The following is a 16879-nucleotide window of genomic DNA, read 5'->3' on the forward strand; positions in this document are numbered from 1 at the left end:
AATTTTACAACCTTAACAGAAACACATATCTGAGGTGATTTCATGCATTAGAATGTCCAGTAGCTTATTACTAGTATTAAGCATGGCCACCCCTCACACAGATCAATGCATTAAGACTTTGTGGCATACTGTCCACAAGCATGACTTTGTTTCACCTGCGTAACTGGGACTCCGTATGTAACTATTGCACCTGGTCAAAGGTGATTACTGATGTGCATAAAAATAAAAAGAACGTGTCAGAAAGAAAAAAATATTCCAACTTTATGGGCAACGCTGTAGGCTATATGGTTGAAAACAACCAAAGTGTAAAAAATTCATCTTATAATGTGACTTTAAACATGTTAAAAGTTAACTTTAAAGCCATGGCAGGCATCCACAATGGGTATGAACAAAGGGGATGATTTCAACGATTAAAATCACAGATTTATTAAAAATAGAAAAAGGTTGGAAAAATACTGGGAAAATGTGGAATAATCCAATTTAAAAGAAGTTATAACACAAGTCATTTTTAGACATTTTAATGTGAAAAATGTATTCATTTGTATAAAACAATATTATGCACTGTTATATTTACAAGATAGAAGCTTTAAATAGATGGGGGAAAAAATGTTGCATTTGGGAATATGTAAGCCCAACACTGCAAAGGTCAGAGGTCAGCACATGATGCTGAGTCTATTGTTTCTAAACAGAAGATGGACTGAGGTTTTTTTGTTGTCAATCTTTGGTTGAGCTGAATTTAACAGCTGCGCTCTTGAGTTGAAGATGTTCACTGAGGGTGAGGTTTTATATTGTAATCCAGGCGTTATGCAGCCTTAGCCTCGTAAACCAGCCTCTCGCGGAAATGCATTTCATTTCATTTCTCGGGAGAGTCTGGCCTCATCCCCCCTCTAAGCGTTTGGGGTGGGCGGGAGCTGGGCGGGAGTAGTAGCAAAGACGGTTTAATATCTTTGGTAGTAGCGTTGACAGACAACCCCATTCAGCCAATCAGCAAGTTGGTGTAGTGACGGGGCTTTGCACCAGTCGGTCTCTGATTGGCCAACGTGCTGTGTCAATCACAGCGGGCGACGCTGATTGGCTCGGCCTTCTGAGGGTTTCAGTCCAAACGCTTAGAATGGGGATGAGGCCAGACTCTCCCTCGGAATGAAATGAAATGCACTTCCGCGAGAGGCTGGTTTACGAGGCTAATGCAGCCTCAGACCGGATCCACAAAAGCCTCACATGTGCACTAATGTGATAGATCTTAAAGGTTTGTTCCAGCCTAAACGAGTCATAATTTGACAACAGAGGTCAAACAGAAGTAACAAAAATGCTGCTGACCCACCACAACCTTAAAGATCTCAAGGCTTTGAGATAATGTGAACAATCGGAGGTCTTAGATTTTGTCTAGCGGCCAGCAGTCACGTTCATCGTATTGGGCAGAGGGATGATCTTAGGCTCTTGGATTGTCACCACCGCCGCTGTTCCACTGGGAATAAAAAAAACAAAAAACAAGGTAACAGGAGTGTACAACAGTAACAGGACCGGCTGGGTGTAAGCACTCTGCCGTGGCCTACCCGACAGAGTGGCCCTCGAAGCCCAGCGCTGTGATGAAGATGTTGATGAGGACTGTGAAGAAGACAAAGACAGTGGCCGCGTTGTTCATCCTGTTCAGCTTGGCATGTTTCCTCGTGTCGTTCAGATCGTACTTTACTGCTGGGACAGAATTGCACAACAGCAACAATCAAATCAGCCACATAAGAAGAATGGAAAATTGTTTTAAGATTAAATTTGAATTAGTTATTATTTAAAAATGGGTTGTATTTGTGAGATTTAAAACACTATACTGCAGATATAACACACTTATTACTTATAACAAAAATACATGTAAAGTATGCATTCATATTACAACTTTACAGCCTATTTAAATCACAGAAGAGTGTTCAATCTCTTCAGAAAGCTACGGGTGACTCCGCAGAGGCCACGTCCATCTTTATTTACAGTCAGTGGTGTCTAAGGTGACATTACATTAATGGGTAAAATTAATTCTGTCTGAAAGTAAGAAAACCCACCTAAAATTATTCAAAAATATTTACTGGGCTTAAAATGTGCTGGAAGGTGGACTATGTTATCTGGTTGGCTGTTTCCAGTCTTTATGCTAAGCTAGGCTAACTGGCTCCCCAGCTTCATGTTTAAGGTTCAGATACAACAATGGTGTCAGTCTTTTCATCCCACTGCGGGGGAGAAAGTAAATGCGTCTACCTCTCAGAGTATCAACCTGTTCCTTTAACAATGAACAAACTACTTATTTCACTGAAAACATATTTTTGCTACGAGAGAAACCATGATCACTGATGTTCTCGTCTGGCTTTGTCAGGTTCTCTGTTTCGCTAAACCTCTTATAAACATCTCTGTATGCCTGTTTTGATGAGGTATGCATTTAAAGTGGGAGCAATGGAACAGACGATATGCAAAGACTTGAAGTCACTTGCCGATGAAGACGAGCAGCAGCCCCACTATGACTTGTAATGTGATGGACAGACCCAGCAGGACAATGAGGGGGATGTAGAATCGGTACTGAGGCCCCACGTAGAGGACGGTCTTCAGCTGGGACGAGTTGGCCATCAGCAGGGCGACGTCCAGCATGCTCTGAGCCGCACTCTTTTTGGTGGCATAGTGATTAAGGTTGATGGGGCGGATCACCTTTCCAGACTGGGATGTGGGTGCCTGCGAGTGTAGAGATGACAGGATAGGAAGAACGTCAAGGAACAAAGTCACACCACTTCTCTTTGCTCTGTTTACATTCAACCTATTCCAAACACAGGCTGTGATTATCTTTGTTACTATGTATCCAGGTGTGGCTGTAACAGGAGAAGTGGGAGTGGCAGCGCGCCAGGTGATGACTCACCTGGGCTGGGCCAAAAAGAAAGGCAACAAGACACGACATGCACGTTCTCTTCCAAATCTAGAAATCTGACTTTTTGCCACATAAGCTGATACATGTGCAGAGAATGAGCTGAGATGACGTAAATGTAATGAGCAGGAGGTATTTGAGGAGCTGAAAGCTGAGGGCAGGTAAATTGTAGAAAACTCTTCCTGGTCACAATGTGCCCATCTTCACTGGCAAAGGTATTTTCTCAGGGCTTTTTTCCCCATGTGACGTCACACCTGGGTGCAACACTCTCTGAGTCACAAAGCTTTCATTCATGTCTATACACAGCTGACAACGGTGGAAAGAAAACAGCAATTTCACATGGCCATTCCTGTAAACAGACTTTAGAGCAGTGGTCCCAGACCAGAGATCAGCACCCTCTTAAAGGGTAACAAGTCAAGTCTGAGGCGTCACGTGACTTTTATCTGTGGATTTCTCTTTTTCTTTTTCTTTTTAAAGTATATTTTTGGGGCTTTTTATTGCCTTAAATGACAGCACAGTAGAGAGACATGCAGGAAAGGGCTGCTGGATGCGGGATTCGAACAGTACAGTGAGGACTGTAGCCTCAACATGGGGCGGCAGCTCTACCAAGTGAGCTAAACGCCGCCCCGGATTTTTCTTTTTTGACGGTTGAACTGTTCGCCACTGATAAACATATGCAGCCTCAGGACATTACACTGGTTCACCAGAGGACAGCACATCACAAGTCAAGAGTGGGTGCCATGGGTCAGACCTGACCTCTGATGATAGGAAAGAATAAAACACTGCATTATGTGTATAAAATTACTTTTATCTATTGTTTTTAATGAAGCTTTCACTTTCTACTACTACTGGGCGGCTGTGGCTCAGGAGGTCAGTGCTTCGATTCCTGACTGGGTACAAGTCACTGAACCCACATGATGCGAATGATTAGTCTCCAAAAAGTCATGAATGTGTGTAAAAGGGGGCTCCAAGTGACTAGAAAAGAGTAGAAGTCCATACAGTAAGTCCCAGCCAAGGGAAATGAACATCAGTAATTCATAGATAGATATCAGATAGATAGATAGATAGATAGATAGATAGATAGATAGATAGATAGATAGATAGATAGATAGATAGATAGATAGATAGATAGATAGATAGATAGATAGATAGATAGATAGATAGACAGACATATGTTTCTGCCAACGTGAGTACACATCCTGTTGGCACAAGCATACACACAAGTACAAACACAATAGAAGTGGATAGAAGAGTAGAGGGAAGGGGGCTGTGCGTCTGTGTTGCTCACCTCTATGTCGCTGAGTTTATTGAGGGGTACGTCCTGTCCGTTCGGCCGGTCCATTCTGCTCTGTGTTGTTAACTCCCAGCAGCTCTCAGGAAACCGTCCTCTCTCAGAGTCTCTGAGTTTACTGCTACACGATGGACAGACAGGAACAACAAGTCAGGCAGCTCCTCCTGTTACAGTGACATAATTGAAAGAGACCCCTCCCACTATGTTTCTCTTCAGAGCTGCAGCTGCAGCAAATGTAGTTAAACATGTAAATATGCAGTATCATCACCATGGTTTGTTGTATCAACACAGCTGCTGGCTTTACAGGCTATATCTATGTAGTTTGTTTTTTAGAGGTTCACTTTCTTTCCCAATAATCTGAAGGTTTTATTCTGTTTCTGTTCTAAAAGCAACACTCATAACTCTGGTCTACAAATTTGGGGAAATGATCAACTTCTGAGATAAAATGAGCTCATTCTTACATATTGTGATTCGATGCATTACTATGATGATCATGATGCCTCATAACTTTTCGACAAAGTACGGTAGAAGAATGAAAATGTACCACATGGAAATTTATCACCTAACTGTAATTTATTGGTCTTTAATTGCAAGTACATTTGTCTTGGCCAGATCTATGCATCATACAGTTATATCTGGTGGCTTGTGAAAGAGTTATTGCTTAACATTTCCAAGGAACAGTCACCATATGCTTCTCCTAAACCACTTCTCATTTCACAGAGGAAACTAGATGACTTGGTCAGGGATTTGGAAGAGAGTGAGAGTAGGGCAGAGCTACTGGATTCCAGTTTACAACAGTGGTACCTCTTGTTGAAAAAAAACAAACAGTCAATGAATGGAAAGTTAAGTTATTGGTATCTATAAAAAGATACATTTATGATGGCTGGTGTGTACCAATCTCATTGCTATATCACATTTTGCAGAAAAGTTATGGAGCATGATTGCATAATAATTGAATTATTTTGATGCAACTATTGTTAGGGTGAAATTCTGAGGTGATGCAGAAGTTTATTAGGCTTGATCGATCAAGGAGAACAGAAAAGTTATCGACACAACATGAGTGGGCGATGCCACCTCAATTCTGAAAGTTCAGAGTTCAGAGTTCCCAAAGTTCAGATTCTTATACTAGAAAGGTGGACAAAGCCTACAAGGGGAGATGTGTTAACATGCTATTGGCTATTGTGCATAAACATTAAGATACATTTTCACACCTCCTATGATGGGAGAACAACAATGGTTTCTCTCTCTCACACAAAAGTGTTACATTGTGTGCTAGGTTATCACCTAGCTCTGCAGCTGTGTCTGGAACAACATGGCCTTGGCATGTTCCTGGGAGAGAGTTTGGTGCAGATAAGTGTCTCTAGCAGTATATCTCTTAGCTTTCAACTATAAACAAAGAGGGATTGACCTTGAACCACACAAACTACATAGGGAAGTTAAATTCTTCTCTAACAATTTTGACCTGAAGCTGTATTGTATCTAGAAAACCGAAGCCAATTAACACTCAGGACTTAATTTTCCTTTATTAGTGACCCAATTCTGATCAAATTAAGCTACTTTCATGTTCAATACTTTTTTCTCAAAGACCAATGTCAGCATAAGATGTTGTTTCTTTGACAAAAGTTTTACTTATTTTCAATATGTACTAAACAAACAAAGACATAATTTCATTAACATGAGAATTATTTTTGATAAAGTCCCACATCATGACTTAATCTGCTAAAGTTAAATCAATTCAAACATGGTTAATGTGTGAAGACATATTTTTTCTATTAGAATGTACGGGGCCACTCGACTCGGCCACTTTTTGTAATATCTTACGTTTTAACGTTAATATTTCAAACTCTCTGCTTTCGTGCTTATAGAATGGAGGCAGATATGTAACATTTAATCTACATGTTTTGAAAATATATCCGTTTACCAGATATTCAACCTTTTTTCACCGTATGAAAATCCCAAAATCAGTTCGACTAAACTGGCAGGTGACATTTTGTTGTTCTTGTTATTTGTTCAAAACTGTCACGTCACTATTTTTGTGAAAAACCTGAATAAATACATTGCATCAGAAACTGGCTGATCAAGGTGTGTCTGATTTACTTTTTTTGAAAAACTGTTATTTTTTTGTTGCTCACCTAATTAATTAATAAAAATGACACTAGACAATATCAAAACAATTTAAGTTCAAAATATTAAATTTTATTCAGAAATACAATATGCACATTTATATTGAGCTCTAAAAGAGAACAACAGGAGTTTGGGTAAAGGCACAGACACTGAAACCATCAGTTATGCTCACTATCGGAGAGCACTATCATACCAATTACATGGAATATTTAGTGATATTATGGTATAATAAACAGGTACTACATCAAACTGTTTTCGATTAGACTCTTAGAAAGACAAGTGCAGTTCTGCTGAAATGTGTCTGAGCAACAGCAGCTCTCACCGGTGAACACTTCATGCTGAATCATACACAACTCTGTTCAAAGTTTTAACACAAGTACAGATGAGACTCTCTCCACATCATTTCTGCATTACCCTGAGCACCTTTCTCACTCCAGCAGCCAATCAACATTCCCCCTGATGGTTTGAAGTTGTTTCCATCAGGAACGCTGCTGTGACAGAAACTATCCGATTCGCTTGGAGAGTTCTTCCATTTGGTCCACTAGAAAACAAGAACAAAGATATCAACATTTTGCAACAAACTGTGTGAGCAACATCCACATGAAAGAATATTCACTCACGCAATGTTTGCCTTTCTCCTCTCCTCCAGTAGCCTTTCTGCATTTGAAGCTGTCTCACTTCTTCATTCACACATGCAGAAGCCTCTGATACTTCATTCAGCACGTCCATCGCCTGAGAACAGATGCAGCTCAAAGTGTCAGACAGACTCACTCCCACAGGTCAGACTCATGTTGACACAGATTTCCTGTGAAGGAGCGTACCGTGTTGCAGGCCAGCAATAGTTGGTGTACTCTCCAGAACACGTCGGCGTCTTTGCTGAAGCCGGGGGGTTCTCTGGCGCAGTACGCTCCCCAGTTTGTTTCATAAACGTGGCAGAAAGTAGCCATTAGCTGCTGGAGGTCACACGCCGCCACGCGCAACGAGCTCGGAGGAAACGCGCTGGGACTCTGCGCCTCACCGTTCAGGAAGTCACACTGACGAGAACAGACAGAGCTCAACGTTCAGGTAGTGATGATGATGATGATGAACACAGAGTTCATGTGGTGGTAAGTTACTAAGGACATCCTGTTTCAATAAATGTGTAATACCTCTGACTTTAGCTGCTCCAGCATTGTCTGACTCGACTGTAGGAGGGCAGCAACATCGGCATCCTCTTTACACGGCTTAGAAGATGACTTTGAGCCTTTGCATAAAGCCCTGTGGGGTCAAGCAGAGGCAGTAATAGTGGGGTCATTTAAGGCTCAGTCATTTCAAATTGGTGTTAAAGTTTGGTTTTCACTTCCAAGTTGAAGTTTAGGGTTGATAGAACAATTTGAGTCCGAGTGTCAAACACACAGATAAAAAATGGCCTCTAGGGGGCGCCGCAAAATATGTAAACTGCTACAACTTTTGATTAGATTATCCAATTTTAATATATGAGGTATGTATGGAATCAGAATTAAAAAGGAGAAACTGGTATGCCAAGCATTTGGTGACCAGATTAAAAATAAATACACTTTTAGCTCAATATATTAAAAGTACACAAGCAAAATTGTGCTTTTTTTGAAGATAAAGTCTGGAAATGTCCTCAAAGTTGCTATGAAACATGATTTTTAAAGTTATTGTAAATAAAGGCTGTGTGATGACTCAACTGGATTTAGGATTGGTGTTCAGAATATCCCTATAGCACAAAGATAGCTAGGATACCCATACACAAATATGGCTGCATATAGCCTACATGATATGAAGCACCGAACTTGCATGCCTTTTGTTATTGTTGCACTTCTTAATTATTTTGCTGCTTTCAACCCTGGGTTGCACCAAGAATGTCTGAAAATCAACTCAAAGAAAGCAGCATAGTCGGACCCATCCTGCCTCATTCGTATACATCTGTAAGATCTATAAGAGGAGATGAGCATAAAGACAACTGGAAGAAATAATGCAGTCAACGAAGATCTGTGAAACAAGTCTAAACGAAACGAGAATGACGACGTGCAGCAGAGGATAATCAAAGAGAGTGTGCATACTTGATGTGTACGGGCCAGGGGTCGAAAGTGGGTTCGAGCATTTGTGTGAGGTGAGGCAGATTCTCATCAGCGAAGAGCTCATCCAGCAGCATCTCCCCATTTATTCTGGGCTCAGCAGACTTACTGCAGCCTGGGACGAGAGTTAAAAGCTGCTCCATGAACTGAAGCTGCCTGCGAGGACTCGCTTCGCCCTGCATAAAAAGGTTTAACGAACAGACAGACCAAAACAGTGTTCACATTTGTGTTCATCATGCAAATGAATATCTCTATCAGGCACGTGCACACATAGGGCCCAAAGGGTGCTTGAGCCCCTGCCCTTTTTGCCTCGTATTAAAAAGTGCCCTTTTTCTATGTTGTTGTTTTTTTTTGTTTTTTTTTCCAATAAATGCATTCCTGTTGTGCATGAGGATGTAAATAACCGCGCTGTCAAAATGCCACGGTTATCTACCGTACGCATTTCCTTGTAATATATACGGTATTGTGTACGTTGGTGTGTGTGTTGTCCGCTGCTGCTCCGCTCCGTCTCTCACCGAGGGGCGGGGCTGCCCCGCGGTGCGCGCTCCCTCATATGCACGTCCAGAGAGAGAGAGAGAGAGGGAAGTAGAAGCTGCTGCCTCATCGATGTGTGCCGCACATAGATGAGACGTGACAGTGGAGCGACTTGTGTCGAATCTTGTGAGTTATAAATCCACCAACATAACTTCCTTGTCGGTTCTGACAAGTCACCGTCCACTTATTCAATGAGCTTAATATGAGTCATATTTCAGAAAAGCGCCATTTGTGTTTGTTTAGCTCACTGCTTGTTAGGAGTTAAGCCCCACCCCGTCCTCTGTCTAACATCACCTGAATGTAGTGAACAACAACAGCAACAGGAGGAATCACTCAGTCAGCTTGATTTCACTGACTATTTGAATTTGTTTCCAGATATTGAGTTACTGGTAATTGTGACTTTGCTGTTGTAAATATTGCTGCTGTTCTACATGCACAGTAGCAGTCACAGTAGTCATTTCTTGGTTTTGTGTGTGTAGCCTGTAGGCTTAGCCTACTTCTATTTTGCACTTGCACTCACATGATTTTTTTTTTCTGCAAGCCATGTTAATGTGCACCCAATACCATATTAGCCTTAGCCTACCAGTTCAGAAGTCATGACTCTGTTTCGGGAAGTTGGGAAATTGGTCCAGCGTGTTGACTGCAGTCCTGAAGGCGTGCAGGCTTTCTCTACCGACTAAATAGTAACTGTAATTTATTTATTTTGATATTAAGGCCTGAAAAAATTGTACATAGGTACTGCCCTTTTCTGATGTTGAGCCCCTGCCCCTCTATAGTCATGTGCACGTCCCTGATCTCTATACATGTAAACTGACAACACTGACACCAGATGCGTGCGTCCTCTCACCCTGATGAGGTCCAGATCACCTGCTCTGCACAGCATCAGCTCCTGTCCAAGCTGAGCCATTTCTTTTCGTGCAAACACAGTATAAGAGGTTATTGTGTGAAGCAAAAAAAACCAAAACAATACAATTTAAAGCTCTGTAGATGTGCACTTTCACTGAGATAAGTTTCCTTTTATTACACAATGTTTCCATCAAAAGACAAGCACGACTGTAAGTAAAGCTTTTGTTACCTTTAGTCAAAGCGTTTGGGTCTTTGGATTTTACCGACATCGCCTTGGAAGTGACAAAACTTGGGTTGATACTGTTAAATGACAGAGCAGATGTGGTGTGCATTTATATTTATAATGAACTTTTGACAGATGGAGAGGAACAGTGGTGATGGTTATTTTACCTGCTGCAGATCCACGCCAGTATTTCTGTGCGGTGCTGAGAGGGAGCACACAGCAGCTGCAGCATGCTGTCTGCCTCCTGCAGGTACAGACCCTCCACCAGCGGACAAGACCCAGCCTCAGCAAAGACAAGACACAAGCAGAACCATCAGTTGTACGAATAATCTGTATTTAAAAAGCCCACAGAAAAACCCAGTAATAATAGTAATCTGTCAATGGTTCATATGGAGAAACAAAACAGAGAGGTGCACAATATCAATGTGTTGTATTTAAATAAATAAAAACTTTTGATGCAAACATGGTGAAATGATACATGGTTATATTGTTTATGGTATGAATTGGGCAAACAGCATGTCTCTATGTACTGAAGAAAAATCTACAAAAAAAACAAACAAAAAAAACAACACACACTGACACTACAATGAATATGTGGAGAATCTCCAGCTCCAAAATAAGTATAGGGCTGTTTTACCATCGATGTGTTCTCACTTTATTAGTATGTAAATAATATTTGGTTGGGTTGCATTCAAAAACGCTTAAAATGTTTTGTCATCGAAATATTAACTCACCTTCGCTGACTATTTAAATGAATAAATGATAAATAAATAAAAATCTGTTATTAAATGTCGGGTTAGCATTTAATCACAGGACACTGCTTTAAAATAACTTTGTGTGGTGCTGGTTGTTGTTGTTTTAACAGAAACATGGACACACGACGGTGGGGCACAAACGCTACATGAACCGAGCAAAACAAGTGAATGTAATGGCTCTTGTGAGAAAAAGCAAAGACACAACAGTAGGACTCGCCAAAAAGCGCACTGTTTGATGTTATTTAAAACTAAAACTTAATTTAACTCATATTACCTGCAACGCATCATACACAAGCCGTGCCCGTTGTGTGTCTGTCAAAGGACCCGCCATTTTCCAAACAAACCTCTCTCCTTCTTCTTCTTCTTCTCGAGTTCCGGCAGGCTGTAGCTTTCCAGCAGAATGCTGCCCTCCACCGGTTATAAATACAACTACTTAACTAAATCCTCTCACTGAGCCCAGCAGAGTGCAGGAACCTCAGCACTGCCCTCCCAAAGGAGTCTGATTTTTCCCCTATGTAAAAATACCTCGAAAGGAAAACACAGTAAGACCCAGATCATACAGATCCATAAACAACTGCCGTCTCTGACTGGAATAGAGGTTACAAGAAAAAAACACATGAACCACCGTCTCCAATTCTCCACACTCACACAATCCATTCTCATGCTTACCTATGACTTTTCCAGACAACAATGCCCCAGCCTCAGCCTAGTTAAAACTACTTCATCTTTCCGCCCCAACATAGGCTACTTTTCCATTTTTTACTCTTGACTGAGGGTTGCAAACAATAATAATGCCTTCCCCTCTGCTCCTGATTCCACTCAACCTGCCACTGCAACTCAAGCTTTTCATTACTCACACATTCGCTTTTACCCATGATGACACTCAAATCTAGACAACGACTTTTTAGCCAACCTGTCAGCAACTTTGTTTCCCTCGACCCCGAAGTGACCAGGCACCTACATAAAACACACATGGCTCCCTAGTCTCTCAATTCTCAACACAGACAACACAGAATCTCCATTACCAGATCAGGTCGGGCACAAGAAGAACCTACTTCTAGAGCCACAAAAGTGGCTGCAGAATCTGAGCAAATGACACTGTTCTGAGGCTTATTTTGTTCTCCAAAGCTTTTAAAATTGCCACCAGTTCAGCTGAAAAAACAGATAAATTGTTTGATAAACGAATGCTGAACTTAAGATTCTCATCTGCAACAAAAACCCCAGCCCCAGTTTTCCCAGAGACAGGATCCTTTGAACCATCAGTAAACATTTTCATGAATCCTTCACACTGACTCAAGATCATTCTCACATCTCTAACTTGACTATTTCTCCCTTCTTCAAGGAGAGACAGCAATACCTCAGGTTCAGGAAGAAACCACGGCGGCACAGGTGACCACACATGCCCAGCCATTCTCTGCCCCAAAATCCCCCGCCAACTGCTTAATGCAATGTAAAAAATTAACCTTCTTCCCATTAACTCCCAGGAACTTTCGAGCAGACACCTTGAGGCAAAACTATAACTTGAGCCACTCAACTTAGCCCAGTAATGGAGCCCTAGCTTTTTCCTCCTGATTTCCAGTGGCAATTCTCTCATTTCTATAAGTAAAGCAGGAATAGGAGTCGTCCTAAAAGCACCATTACAGACTCTCAAGGCCTTAGCCTGAACCCGGTCCAGTTTACATAGCACAGACTTGGCAGCTGAACCAAAAACCACACAAATCCAGAACAGATCTAATCATGGGGCGATAAATCATAGTTAGAGTATCTCGATCAGCACCCCAATCACTCCCAGTCAGACAGCGAAGGATATTAATAACCTTTTCACACTTACTTACAACTTTCTTAATATGGCTTTTCCATGTTAGTCTTTCATCCATCCATAGACCAAGAAACTTAAACTCTTTAACTCTTTCCACTGGACTGTCATACAACAAAATACTCAAGGCAGGAATTTTCCTCTTATTCCCAAAAATCATATATTTACTTTTGGAGGACGAAATTCTAAAACCCCAATCATTTGCCCACTGAACAACCTGGTCCAGAGCCTTGTATCTGCTGAAAAAGAACATGCAAGTTCCTCCCCCTCTTCCAGTCTCACTCCTTCTCCTTCTTTTTCTTCCTTTTATACAGTCTATGTCTTCTTCTTTGTCATTTATGGCGAGCGGCAACAACGTTGAGGTGCATTACAGAGTCACCTATTCCCATAATAATAATAATGATAATATATAAAAACAAACAAACAAACAAGAGGGGGAAAAAAACTAAACTCTTCTATCCAACCCTGTGTCTTTCATGAACTGTTGTACGAATTCAGTCTGTATTTAAAAAGCCCACAGAAAAACCCAGTAATAATCTGTCGAGGGTTCATATGGAGAAATAAAACAGAGATGTGCACAATATCAGAGTATCATTAGTACCATAATGGCAATGTGACACAATGGCACAACATGATTGGATTGGAATGTGTTTAAATATTTTCTCATTATCATTCATTAATCATATAGGCTACTCTACTCTAATATTATATAATAATAACATATAAATACTGTTATTGCTATTTGCTATTTAATAACTGTGCTATACATTTATTTGCTGTCTGCTGCTGCAACCTTGTAAATTTCCCTACTATATATGAAGTAGCTTCCAGGTCATGTGACCTATTGACCCTAAATCAGTGCAGTACACTGACTGTGTGAGACAATACTGCATTTTAAAACTCCTCATATTGTGTATTAATTTTTAGTTTCACAATTGAAATATTAGCATTTTAGTTCAGTAGCTTCCAGGGGCCCAAAAACCAGACAGTGCCAGTGCTCCTCATTCTGCAACCTTGTAACGTGGGACGAATAAAGGATGATCTTATCTTATCTTATCTTATCATGTATGCATATCTCGCACACGCACGAAAGCACGCGCCGACGTTCCGTAGAAGTCATGGCAACGGAACTGTGACATCTGACCGAACTGTGCTCTGTCTCATTTGCACTCGGACTTCACCTGTGTTGACCCAGCGCAAAACCTCTGTTGGCAAATTGACCTTTTGCGGACTTGAGCGAACTATAAAACCCTTTGGACACCTTTGGAAAGCTGTGAACAGATCTTCGGGAAACTATCGATTGGAAGACTCTACTGGAGAAGACCCACCTGCAGATTGAATCAGCGGAAAGCCAGGCCCGGTCGGACCCCCACCGGACAGCACCTGCTTTGGACCCAGTCCTTTGCAGGTAAGACATGTTTTCATTTTATATGCTACCAAATGCCTCAGTTCATCTTCTTGAACCGCCCAAATTTGGTTTTAATCCCAAAAGCCCACAATTGATGTAGGCTAACTTATTGAATATTAGCATAAAACATTAATAGAATGTTAGCTTCATAATGATACTTGACATTTTCTTCGTATAAAATGATGATTTATCAGAAAACCTGGGCCTTGTTTCCCGGGCCAGATGTGGAATATGTTAACAATGAAGTATTGACTCAAACATGCTGATATTTTGGTTTGACATTACATTTTTAAAACAAATTGCTGTCGAAAATGTAATATTAATTGGGACTGGGCTTTTTTCTTTTTCAAAAAATGCTAATTAATACAAATCTATATATGTGTTGTCACCATGGAGATGATGGAACGTGCAGGGCCAGGGCCCGTTCCTCTGTTTGCCTTTTGAAGTTGAACTATTATACAGTTTATTAGCCTACAAGTATTTATTCTGACACAGTATTTGTCTGTGAACTACTACGTTATTAAACACGAGACGACATAATTGACATCAACAAACATCAATTGACTATGGGATGTGAGCTATTGATCAGAGATAGAAACCTGTCAATCTGAAAACTAGTTCAAAGTGTGCAGCTGTGTAACAAACACGTTTCTTGGAGGTTCCCATGATGAGTGTGTGGTTCCTCTGCTGCAGCTACCACCAACACACACATCGACATCATCACTGAGCTCTACATTATTGCTTATTTTCAGTTATTTTATTTTATTTTTTTAATTATATATATTTTTTTGTTCATATGTTGTTTTTGCAAAGTTTTTATATGTTAAGTCTGTCCATTTCTGTAGTATGTTTTATTTCTTTTAACATGTCCGAAATAAACTTTAACTAACTAACTAACTACATGTCCTGCTCCAGCCTCTTTATCAGTGGATGCTTTTACAAATGGATCATGTGACATTTTCACATTTTTCTCCCCAGCTGGCTTTTCTCCCCCGTCCTCCACCCAGCGGTTGACATCACCTCCACCTCCACCACCTCCATCACCTCCACCACCTCCATCACCACCACCACCTCCATCACCTCCACCACCTCCATCACCTCCACCTCCATCACCTCCTCCACCTCCATCACCTCCATCACCACCAGCCATCAGGATGCAGGGCCACCAGCCAGGTGACTCCGCTCCACCTCTCTACTTTGTCTTAGATGCTGCTTCTCCTGCTTTCATGGATGCTGCACCTGATCTGTTTGTTCCTGCTGCACCTCCTACTGCTCCTCCTGCTGCTCCTCTTGCTTTCTGGCAGGCTGCTCCTCCTGCTGCTCCTCCTCTTGCTCCTCCTCCTGCTCCTCTTGCTTTCTGGCAGGCTGCTCCTCCCGCTGCTGCTCCTCCTCTTGCTCCTCCTGCTGCTCCTCTTGCTTTCTGGCAGGCTGCTCCTCCCGCTGCTGCTCCTCCTGCTGCTCCTCTTGCTTTCTGGCAGGCTGCTCCTCCTGCTGCTCCTCCTCTTGCTCCTCCTGCTGCTCCTCTTGCTTTCTGGCAGGCTGCTCCTCCTCCTGCTCCTCCTGCTGCTCCTCTTGCTTTCTGGCAGGCTGCTCCTCCTGCTGCACCCCCTCTTGCTCCTCCTGCTGCTCCTCTTGCTTTCTGGCAGGCTGCTCCTCTTGCTGGTCCTCTTGCTTTCTGGCAGGCTGCTCCTCCTGCTGCTCCTTCTGCTTTCTGGCAGACTCTTCCTCCTGCTGCTCCTCCTGCTTTCTGGAAGTCTGCTCCTCCTTTCTTCTCTGCTGCTCCTCCTGCTTTCTCTGAGACTCCTCCTCCTTCTTACTCTGCTGCTCCTCTTGATTTCTGGGCGAATTCTCCTCCTACTTACTCTGCTGCTCCTCCTGCTTTCTGGGAGACTTCTCCTCCTTCTTACTCTGCTGCTCCTCCTTTTTTCTGGGAGAATTCTCCTCCTACTTACTCTACTGGTCCTCCTGCTTTCACTGCTGCACCTCCTCCTGCTCCCCCTGCAGACACCTCCTCCTCTCCCTGCTCTCCCTCTCCCCCCTGCCCTCCTGCTGACCACTCCTCCAGCTTTCCCCTTTGCAGCTCTCCCCCCTTTGCTTCCCAGCCTGCTCCTCCTGCTTCTCCTTTCCGTCCCATTTCTCCTGCTGCTGTCACTCCTCTCAGTGGTGCTCCTCCTCTTGCTGTCCCTGCTTTGAGGCCTGCTCCCTCTGCTGTCAGGCCTCGTGCTCCTGCTCTCCAGCACATTCCTCCTTCTCTGCAGCGTGCTGGTCCTCGCCTTGCCTCTGCTTTCCGACCTGTTCCTCCTTCTACTCCTCTATCTCCTTCTCCTCCTGCTACTCCTCTATCTCCTTCTCCTCTTCCTGCTACTCCTCTATCTCCTTCTCCTCCTCCTGCTACCCCTCTACCTCCTACTCTTCTACTTCCTGCTCCTCGCCGTCCTGGTCTTCGACCTCCTACACCTTTCCCCCTTACTCTATCTCCTTCTCCTCCACCTGCTACTCCTCTATCTCCTTCTCCTCCTGCTACTCCTCTATCTCCTTCTCCTCCTGCTACTCCTCTATCTCCTTCTCCTCCACCTGCTACTCCTCTATCTCCTTCTCCTCCACCTCCTACTCGTCTACCTCCTACTCTTCTACTTCCTGCTCCTCGCCGTCCTGCTCCTCGGCCTCCTACTCCTTTCCCGCGTACTCCTCTATCTCCTTCTCCTCCACCTGCTACTCCTCTATCTCACTCTCCTCCACCTTCTACTCCTCTATCTCCTTCTCCTCCACCTGCTACTCCTCTACCTCCTACTCTTCTACTTCCCGCTCCTCGCCGTCCTGCTCCTCGACCTCCTACTCCTTTCCCGCTTACTCCTCTATCTCCTTCTCCTCCTGCAACTCCTCTATCTCCTTCTCCTCCACCTGCTACTCG

General features: G+C 42.8%; 2 protein-coding genes across 2 annotated transcripts; both read right to left on the reverse strand.

The window, feature by feature from the left end:
• Window positions 1–1191: 1191 nt before the first annotated feature.
• On the reverse strand, window positions 1192–4342 carry LOC146984124 (ninjurin-1). Its single transcript, XM_085783075.1, has 4 exons — window positions 4179–4342; window positions 2461–2703; window positions 1554–1681; window positions 1192–1465 (listed from the first exon to the last, which is right to left on the reverse strand). The coding sequence occupies exons 1-2, from the start codon at window positions 4230–4232 to the stop codon at window positions 2461–2463; spliced, it is 297 nt and encodes a 98-aa protein (XP_085639201.1). The 5' UTR covers window positions 4233–4342; the 3' UTR covers window positions 1192–1465; window positions 1554–1681.
• Window positions 4343–6614: 2272 nt separating this feature from the next.
• haus7 (HAUS augmin-like complex, subunit 7) lies at window positions 6615–11087 on the reverse strand. Its single transcript, XM_085783076.1, has 9 exons — window positions 11019–11087; window positions 10157–10272; window positions 9996–10066; window positions 9768–9829; window positions 8372–8562; window positions 7454–7562; window positions 7127–7339; window positions 6926–7037; window positions 6615–6846 (listed from the first exon to the last, which is right to left on the reverse strand). Exons 1-9 carry the CDS (start codon window positions 11073–11075, stop codon window positions 6809–6811), a joined length of 969 nt encoding a protein of 322 aa, XP_085639202.1. The 5' UTR covers window positions 11076–11087; the 3' UTR covers window positions 6615–6808.
• Window positions 11088–16879: the final 5792 nt, after the last annotated feature.

The sequence above is a fragment of the Trachurus japonicus genome, chromosome 7 (assembly GCF_045865225.1).
Source record: "Trachurus japonicus isolate A0001 chromosome 7, Traja_1.0".
In the NCBI taxonomy this organism is placed as follows: domain Eukaryota; kingdom Metazoa; phylum Chordata; class Actinopteri; order Carangiformes; family Carangidae; genus Trachurus; species Trachurus japonicus.